Source organism: Gastrolobium bilobum, unplaced genomic scaffold, assembly GCF_033153095.1.
Source record: "Gastrolobium bilobum isolate Gb01-03AN ecotype WA unplaced genomic scaffold, APGP_CSIRO_Gbil_v1 utg829, whole genome shotgun sequence".
Classification (NCBI taxonomy): Eukaryota; Viridiplantae; Streptophyta; class Magnoliopsida; order Fabales; family Fabaceae; genus Gastrolobium; species Gastrolobium bilobum.
In genome coordinates this window covers 629,182-639,029 of record NW_026899533.1, presented here as the reverse complement: position 1 = coordinate 639,029, position 9,848 = coordinate 629,182, and the positions used below count along the sequence as shown (strand labels likewise).

The following is a 9,848-nucleotide window of genomic DNA, read 5'->3' as shown; positions in this document are numbered from 1 at the left end:
TTTTACATGAGATAAACAACTCTACTACACACAAAAAAGGGTTGGGTCCCACCACTTTTTTTTCTCTCTTCTCTTACCTGTGAGTTTCACTTATACTTTTATTTCTATAACATGAGATAATTTTTTTCTTATAACATAAGAAAAATATATCCCATAATTAAATAGAAACATCCATTGATATAAATATAATGTTATGAAAACTGAATTGGATCACAGGTTCACCTCGAAATTGGGGGGAAATCTAATATATTCTCTCTTCAAGAAATATGCAAAGGCTGACGTGTCGTACTCCCATTGGTGGGATGGGACAAGAGTATTGAAAATTTGTTCGAAAATTGGACCCCTACCGGTCCAGTCCAAATGTCCAACCAATAGATCATATGTATACATCGCTGCTTGCAAACTATGTTTAACTGGCAAAAGTTGAACTCGGGACTTGTTGGAGGAATTAAGTTACAACTACCACAATGTCACTCGTCCGTTTGAGTTCTTACTATTATTGTTGTTATTATTATTATTATATACTTCCATAAAAATTCAAATTAAACAATTTAATTGTTGAACCAATACCCCCAATTAAGTAAAAAATAATGTAAAGCACTAATTCGACTCAAAAGTTTAAAGTTATTGGTTAATGCATTTTTAATGATTTATATTATATTCTAACATATTCTCTCATACGAAAATTCATAATTATGATTTGAAGTGATTTATAATTAGAGGTAGTAAAGTGGAAGACCCGCCCCGTTCCACTCGCCATCAACGCTAAAAAATGAGCTAGCTTACCACATCCCGCTTTTGAGAGTAGGCCAAAAAAACTCAGCTCGCTCCGTCCTGTTTGACGAGTTGACCCGCTAGCCCGAGCCTATTTTACACTGATTCGATGCCCGTCATAAACTCGTCAAAAAATTGAGTTCGTCCCATTTTTGAAATGGGTTGAAAAATTCAGGTCATCCCACCCCATTTATCAGGTGGGACAGGTTGGCTCGCCGAACCGAACTCATCTTCGTGGTTCTATTCATAATTACTTAACTAGATCACGTATACTTTCATAAAGAATGCACGCATAATTCATACTAATTAACATATACATATGTCTAAACCACACTTTTCTTTTTCTTGATTCCGCAAGATGTGAATTTGTAATCAGGGATATGGTATTGGATTGTTTTATGTCTGATGCTGGCACTGACCACATGTACCCAACCCAAGTTCACCACTCATCGTCCTCAATAATAGGAACATGCATGTTCCATCTTCAATATTGCGACTACAACAACTATGTTCTCGCTTTCGGTTCATCCACGTCGACCTTCATACTTTTCTTCTCTCTTTTTTTCTAGCTAATTTATACACCTACTACTATAACCCATAAATATTTTTTTCTAGTTAAAAAAATTAAAAGCCGCATTTATAACTCAATTATGCAAAAGGTATCTTAAAACTGTGATTTAAAAGGTTTAGTACGAATTGCCATAATTATCTTCATCAACCATTTTGAATTATGCTCTCCATAACACGCCAACTACCGAGTGATGACTTCTGAGTGACTCCATATAATAATGCCAAGTAATCGATTCCAGTGAGTGTCCCCTTCACACTTCATTTGAAATGGCCCGCTAACAAGAACGTTTTTATAAACAAATACACCATGTCCCAGAGAAAGACAAGTACAATAAGAACAGTGCAAGGAAGGTAAGATTCCAGTGACTATGCGCAAACAAGTCAAGCACAAACATTTATTGAAGGGTAACTGTTTGAAGGAACGATTTAGGTGAACATGTTTAATGGGGTTGTACGATAACCTTTTAGTTCGCCGACACTGCCCCCACATTGGGCTAAAACATTGGTAGATCTCCCTCTATATCTTGGTACTCTGCTCCTTGTGTACTTGGCCACCACTATTTGTGAGTTCATACTATCTTACACACAATCCCCTCAACCTCAACAACTCTAACACCATCATGGTACAATCAAGGAAGTTCAGAGGTGTCAGGCAGCGTCATTGGGGTTCATGGGTATCCGAAATTCGCCACCCACTTCTGTAAGTTAAATTCCACTTCAATTTTTCTATACCACATTATTTTTTTTATTTATTTTCTCTCTGTGTGTCAGTTTCTGAATTTCTTAACACTAGCTAACTGATTTTACTGCGTGAAACAGGAAGAGAAGGGTGTGGCTAGGAACATTTGAAACAGCAGAAGAAGCAGCTCGAGCTTATGATCAAGCTGCAATTTTGATGAGTGGTCGAAATGCCAAAACCAATTTCCCAATAACTCAAACCCCAGAAGGTGACCCAAAGAGCAGTACCAGCGAGGACACACCCTCCTCCACCTCGAAGGATCTGGAAGAAATCCTACACGCAAAGCTTAGAAAATGTGGCAAGGTACCTTCCCCTTCCATGACATGTTTGAGGCTCGACACAGAGAACTCTCACATTGGTGTGTGGCAAAAGCGTGCTGGGCAGCGTTCTGATTCACACTGGGTGATGACTGTTCAGCTGGGAAAAAAGAGTACCAATGAGGCTGAAGATAATAATAGTTCCCTGCCTTCGTCTGTTGAGCAGTTCCCATCATCCACAGTAACTGGTCAAGAACTTGTGAGATCAGAGATTGATGAGGAGGACAGAATTGCCCTCCAAATGATAGAGGAACTCCTTATTAACGACAGGAGCTGTCCTAGCCCCTCATTTAACAATATACAACAAGGGGATGATGACAGCTTTTTTCTTTAAGGCTCTTTCCTTATTATTATGGTATTCACGTGTCATATATCTCTAATTACGTATATGTTTCGAGCACATTCCAATTTAGAAGACTGCAAAAGAAAATAAAAAGAAATGTATACAATTACTTTCAAAGTTCATAGAAAGTACTGTCGCTACTACTGTCTGCTTAATTGTTTGGAATCATAGTTTACTTAATATAAATACTAAATAGATTTCCAGTTTCCTTTGTCTACTGATTATTTTCGGAGGCTCAATCTTGTTTGGCTCTTTTGGGTAGCTACCCGATATTGAAATAAGATAGCGCTACCTTTTTTCCATACATGTCGGGACTAAATAAATTATACAGGGTGGATCGAGCTTTTTTCTTTTTTCCCCTTTTTATTTATATATATGCCTATTGTACTGTGCCGGCCTTAGAAAAATTGTTAGCGAATATGTGAGTGAACAACTACCACAAATTATCATATAAGCTCCAATATATTGAGGTACGAAGACACCCAGTAAATAGATTGCCGCCCCTATTACGGTATGCCACTCAGCTGTATGTATTGTCCTTATTGTTATGTATTTGGAACATGCATGAAAGCTACATTTGTTGGAATATGTCATCATATTCAAATATCTGATTTGATGAGCAGTACGAATTACCATCATTTTCTCACTTCGTTCTTTACATCTTACTGTGTAATGTTGTAATTGATATAATTGGTTCATCGCTTGTGATTCACCATTTCAGTTGTTTAACCGAGTGTAATAAAGTGAAGTGTTACTGTTCATTAGTTAGTAAATCTTTTTTTTTTTTTTACGTGTGAACATTTCTCTTTGGAAAAAAAAAATAAAAATAAAAATATAATGGGTTCAGCATAATTTATAGGGACTTCAGAAAAATAAAAAATAAAAACAGAAAAAAAAAGGTTTTGGAAACTAAATTTTCTACCTCAAAGGCGTTATTTTTTATTTTATTTTTGGTAAAAAAAAAAGCCGTTGAATCTTCCCGTATCGATCGGTTCTATGCTCTCTTCTCTTGTCATTGTGTTTGTCTGCCTTGTTTGATTGCACAGCAAAGAAAATGTTGTAGGAGAAAAAACAAAGAAATAAACATGGTTATGCTTGAATTTTGTTTCCAAAAATACTTTTTTAATTTTGAGAATAAAAAATAAAGAAATCTGTTTGATAATACCTGTTTTATAAAAATAGTTCTGAAAACTATATTTATTTTTTAGTCTTTAGAATTAAATTTAGAGAACAAATTTTAATTATTTTTATTTTGATTTTTGATTTTTAATTTTTAAAACAATAAAAACACAAAAATACTTATTTCATTGATGTTTTAAAAACGAAAAAAGCAGAACACAATCAAACATATGCTAAAAAAGATATAGCGTGATTTTACTAATATCTTTAATATTTAATAAATTAAAATCATTATATGCAAAATAGAATTAGATTTGTACTGATGTAAATTGATTAATCTAAATATAAGTTAAAATTACTCTTACATCATTCAATAACTTTTTTACTGAATAATTTTATCTCAAAGTCAATCGTTGGATTGAAAGTTTATATATTATAGATCATATGTAAATAATATTATATTCATCTCAAATCATTTAATACTTTATTTATATACATTAAGTTTAACCTGATATATACTTTTAAAATATATAAAATAAGAGTAATTTGAATATATTCTTATTGTTTTTAAGTTTTACAAGATTTGGTACAGACAACCAAGTGGCATAAGGCACAGTCAATGGAATAAAGTTTGAAAATTATTTATCAAGATCAAGGTGATATATTTAGATTATTTTTTATCATGGGGATTCCACAAATGTGATAATTTATGCTTCATTTTCAAAGAATTACTCTATGAAGAAATAAGTTAAAGATATAGAATTGAATAATTTTTCTCTGTTATAAGTTAAACTTTATTTACAGAAAAAAAAAAACAGAAATAAAACTTCTTTAAATAAACTTGTCTACAAAATAAATAAGTAAATATGTCCAAAGACATAATAAAATCATTCAAGTATTTTTATCCAATTGCTAATTAAATATGTATCTATCCTTTAATTTAAAGTACATGATGAAGCGAACATAATTATTAATTTAAAGATTTATATACTTATTTGCTTATTTTTGAAATAAACTAAGTTTAGATGAACCATTTTTTATGAAATTATTTACTTAACTTTCTTTAGAGGATGGATTATTTTTATTTAAACTGACTCCTCCAAATATGAGGCGTGATTGGGTTTCTTTTAATATATTATATTCAGTTAGCGATAGCAAAAGTGATTACCACTTTTGTCAAAATACCATGTAAATTTATGTAACGCCACAATATCTTAAACAAGCAGTTGGATGATACATCATCACTGTCTTGTTCTTTCATTGGATTTTTAAAAAAAAAATATTTTTATTTTTTTGGTACTAAAAAGTTTTCTTTTCGGACGCCTTACTACTCTCCCGAGAGTTTCGGATTGATTGCCTTCGAAGTCAGTCTAAAAGGACCCCTATAGGTCCGACCAGTCCTTATAACAATTAATTATCCATTAAGGGGGTGTTTGGTATGCAGCAATTTTTTTTTTCCAATGGAAAGTGTGGTATGGAAAAGTAGTTTGCTGTGTTTGGTAGGGGGGAGAAAAGTTTGTCCATTGGAAACTTAATTTGCGGTGAAGGTGTTTGCCACCATTTTACGTTGATGAAGTTTGCCATTGAAATTGTGGAATAAGCAATTGCCAACGCGGGGGGAAAATGGGTCCAAGTTTTTAAGACCAAAACACCCTTAGCCCTAGATATAAAGAGAGGGGTGAGAGAAAATTTAATCACAAGTATCCTTTCATCCACAATCGTTTTGCTGTGAAGCTGTTGCCTCTCCACCGTGTTGCTGGTAGGTTTTGGAATCACATGTAATTTCTTTTCTAACTAACAGTTGAATGTTCATCGATTATTGTTAACCTTCTTTATCATTTCATAGATTTGACGAAGACAAAAACTTGAAGAGGTCGGACTTCACAGGCCGAAAAAAATACTTCAAACTTGTTTGATTCAGGTACGCTGTGTTCGTTGTGGTCCATAAGTACGAAGGTTGGATTTTTGCCGTGAAATGTGTTGTCATGAAGCATTTACTTTACCTAAATGCTAACATTTTGTTGTTTTTCTTTCACTTGTCGTTTGATTTTGAACATTGGACCTATTTTCCCTTTTTTCAGTTGCTCGAAAAGTTCCCATGAAGCAATGTTATCTGTTAACTTATAACTTTTACAGCATTTCATTACAATTGTCATACATAAAAGTCGAAATATTTCTTCATTTTTTGTGTTTTTGATTTTATTTTTCGACCGAGTTCATTACAAATGTGAAAAATTTACTTTTTTGGGTTGTGTTGGATCTATAAACAATTGTCATTTATTCCACAAACAATGTGGGGTACCTTGTTTTTGTGAAACTATGAACAAAAGAGAGATGGGCTTGTGTCTTGAAGAAGCATGAGTGGATGTTGTTGTTGTAAAATTATTAGTACAACTTCTTTTTTGATTCCTCTAGGACTGGTGTGTATGAATTAGTATGCATCTTTTGGCTATTTTGCTAATTCTCTAGATTCACAGATAAGGTTTTGGCATATCCTTAAATGGCCAATTTTTTTTTTTTGAATTGTTTTATCTTTTTCCATATTTTTTCCAGCATGTGTTTAATGTTCTTCTAATCCACTTGTCAATTGTATATATATAACAATATACCTCGAATTAAATTTACAAAATAAGGTATAAAATAGGATCTTGTCCTTTGAGTTGTTATGTACAATTATATTTCAAATAGGAATAAAATTTATACAGAATTAGTGAACAATGTCTCGCAATGGCAAACCACAATTGATATTACAAAGCGGAGTCCTTTTTAGGTAAATCAATACTGAATGTAGTCATTCTGTATGCCACTGTCCTTTTCGTTATTCTCGTGCTTTGCTATGAGCAATGAGTGGGCATCACGCAAAATTTATTAATATTAATCTTTATAGCTTGCAGAAACCGAAACTCCCACTGACAAACATGAATGGAATGGAGTGCAGTCTCATTGTTGTACTCATATGTTACTTGGAGTCTTTGAATGAACTTACAATGATGTTTATTACTATACTTGCTTTATTATTAGCTGATCTCGAAAAAAGAAGAAATGCTAGGAAAAGAGTCACCTGGAATTGTTATAGAAGGGCGAATTTAAGGACTATATATTTCCATAGAATAGTTTACATTAGTGAAACGGCTTGTATTGAGAATACCAGGATGGATAGGAGATCCTTCATTAGGTTGTGTGAATTACTTAAAGTTGTTGGGGGCCTTGAACCAACGAAGCACATGAGTGTGGAAGAGCTCGTTGCAATATTTCTACACATTCTGGCTCATGATGTTAAGAATAGGATCATTAAAAGACAATTCTTACGGTCGGGTGAAACTATTAGTAGACAGTTCGCCAAGGTTTTGCAGGCTGTGCTACGGTGCCATACGGTTTTACTTAAGAGACCTGAGCCAGTCCCTGAAAATTCAACCGATGAAAGGTGGAAATGGTTCAAGGTAACTTCTTACTTACACTCTTTTGCTGTATTTACAAATTAGTTGAAGATGTTAATTATTATTTATGTCATTTTCATTATTATTTTCCTGTTTACGAATTACAGAATTGCCTAGGAGCGTTAGATGGGACATACATCAAGGTGAATCCGTTGCAAGTTGATAAGCCAAGGTATCGGACAAGGAAGGGTGAGGTAGCAACAAATGTTTTAGGCGTATGTTCTCAAGATTGTCAATTTATTTATGTATTACCTGGATGGGAGGGATCAGCAGCAGATTCAAGGATCCTAAGAGATGCTATATCCCGTTCGAATGGATTGAGGGTGCCAAAAGGTATTTCATTTTAAACGTTACTTTCCATTTAACAATTTTTCAAATTGTAAAATAGACATGGGAATTGTTTATAACAAATATTTCTTCATTACATGTGTAGGTTATTATTATTTATGTGATGCTGGTTACATGAACGGGGAAGGCTTCCTTACACCATACAGAGGGCAAAGATATCATCTTAGTGAGTGGAGGCAAGGGGCGCAACCAACAACTCCACAAGAATTTTACAACATGAAACATAGCTCTGCTAGGAATGTAATCGAACGATGTTTTGGATTGTTGAAGGGGCGTTGGGCCATTTTAAGGGGAAAATCTTTTTATCCAGTTAAAACTCAGTGTAGGATTATAACTGCATGTTGCTTGCTTCACAATCACATACGACAAGAAATGGCAGTTGATCCCTTAGAAGATGATGCAGTGGAAACTCAAATGACCCATAATGAATTTGCGGAGAACGCTATGATCACTCATGTTGAGTCATCTAATGCTTGGACACTTATGAGGGATGAGATGGCACATCAGATGTTTAACACGTGGAGGGGACATGATTGATTTGGATTTATATGTTATGATCGTTGTGTGTGGCTGTTATTGCATTATGTTATGTATTATTTTATATTAAAATACATGAATTATAAACGTATGTTTTGTGTAATATTAACTCTTATTAGACTATTTATGACATTATGTTTGTGTACTAATCTATTTGGTTCCATGTTTGTGATATGATTACATGATGATATTGTCTGTTGTGGTCATTTCCAATGCCATATATAAATTTGTTGCATTCTATAGATGGCGGGTGACAGTCAACAATCGAAGAAACGAATTAATCACACCTGGACAACACAAGAGGATAAAGCACTTGTGGAGTGCCTTCTTGAAATTGGTTTAGCCTGGAAGGGAGATAATGGCTTTAAGCCAGGATTTGCAAATCAATTAGAAAAGATGATGGACGACAAGATCCCCGGATGTTCACTGAAAGCATCCCCTCATATAACTTCCCGGATTAAACATCTTAAGAAGCACTATAATGCAATCTGTGAAATGAGAGGGCCTAATGGTGGGAGCGGTTTCGGTTGGAACGACAAAGACAAGATGATTAACGTGGAAAAACATATTTATGATGACTGGATTAAGGTAAATTAAGTTTATTAAATTATGTCTTCAATTGTTGCTATATGATTATATTTTTTGGACTTCATGGTTGTACTAATTTGTACCTTATCAGACCCACCCCAGTGCCAAAGGGCTTTTTAAAAAGCCATTCCCATTCTTTGATGAATTAGCACCAATCTTCGGGAAAGAGGTTGCAACTGGAGAAGGGGCAGAGGGACCTGAAGATGCTGTTCAACAGATGGAAAAAGAGGCTGCTATTTATGATGAGAGTGGGAATTTGGCAGATGATTTCTTTGAACAAATGCTGGACCCTACACAGAGTCAGAATTACTGTCCAATGCCTGAGCCTACAACTGAAGAGGGACCTGAAGTACATTCACCTGTGTCAGTAACTGTAGCAAAAAAGGGTAAGAAACGTGCAAGGAGTGAGGATGCTGTCATTAACGTGGTCTCTGAAGCAATGGACAAGCTTACCCAGTCACACTCAAAAACAGCTGACAAAATAGATAACTTGGTTGGCTGTTTTAAACATAAGGCAGAGGATAGGGAGATGAGAAGGTCAATTCTGGAAGAATTAAAACAGATTGAAGGATTAAATGCTTCTCAAAGGGTGAAGGTTGCAATGATCATGGGTAGAGATAGCAAACTGACTGATGTTTTCATGAGTGGAGGTTATGAGGAGAGAATCTTAGTGGTGGCATCGCTGTTGGAAACCGCTCGGTAGAACGAGCACAACTTTTTTTGGGAACCCATTGTAGGTACATGGGTGTTTGTGGAAAAAATATATTTTGGTGTGACATCTTTCAGCTGTACATTTGAAGATATCCTTTCTTACATATTGTGGCAGTCTACGTCTTCAGGGATCCTTTGGCGCATGTATATCATGCCTTCACACTATGCTGCAAGTTGGTTGATAAGCTGACAATTTTAGGAAGCCTGTGAAGAAACATAGGGTTTTTATGGTGACTAATTATGGGAATTAGGGGATAACATGTACAAGCATGTCTATATTTTTATTTTAATGTTTATGTTAATATCTTTTTGGTGTGTTATAGTTAGTTAACTATGTGTCTGCCAAGTTGGTGTCATCTTAGGCC

The 9,848-nt window shown here is 34.6% G+C and overlaps 3 protein-coding genes across 3 annotated transcripts; all 3 read left to right on the top strand.

Moving 5' to 3' along the window:
- Positions 1–1,917: 1,917 nt before the first annotated feature.
- Positions 1,918–2,898, top strand: LOC133291124 (ethylene-responsive transcription factor WIN1-like). Its single transcript, XM_061489320.1, has 2 exons — positions 1,918–2,044; positions 2,164–2,898. The coding sequence occupies exons 1-2, from the start codon at positions 1,965–1,967 to the stop codon at positions 2,732–2,734; spliced, it is 651 nt and encodes a 216-aa protein (XP_061345304.1). The 5' UTR covers positions 1,918–1,964; the 3' UTR covers positions 2,735–2,898.
- A 4,116-nt stretch (positions 2,899–7,014) lies between these two features.
- LOC133291074 (protein ALP1-like) lies at positions 7,015–8,184 on the top strand. Its single transcript, XM_061489255.1, has 3 exons — positions 7,015–7,302; positions 7,407–7,632; positions 7,733–8,184. The coding sequence occupies exons 1-3, from the start codon at positions 7,015–7,017 to the stop codon at positions 8,182–8,184; spliced, it is 966 nt and encodes a 321-aa protein (XP_061345239.1).
- A 243-nt stretch (positions 8,185–8,427) lies between these two features.
- On the top strand, positions 8,428–9,475 carry LOC133291073 (uncharacterized). Its single transcript, XM_061489254.1, has 2 exons — positions 8,428–8,772; positions 8,864–9,475. Exons 1-2 carry the CDS (start codon positions 8,428–8,430, stop codon positions 9,473–9,475), a joined length of 957 nt encoding a protein of 318 aa, XP_061345238.1.
- Positions 9,476–9,848: the final 373 nt, after the last annotated feature.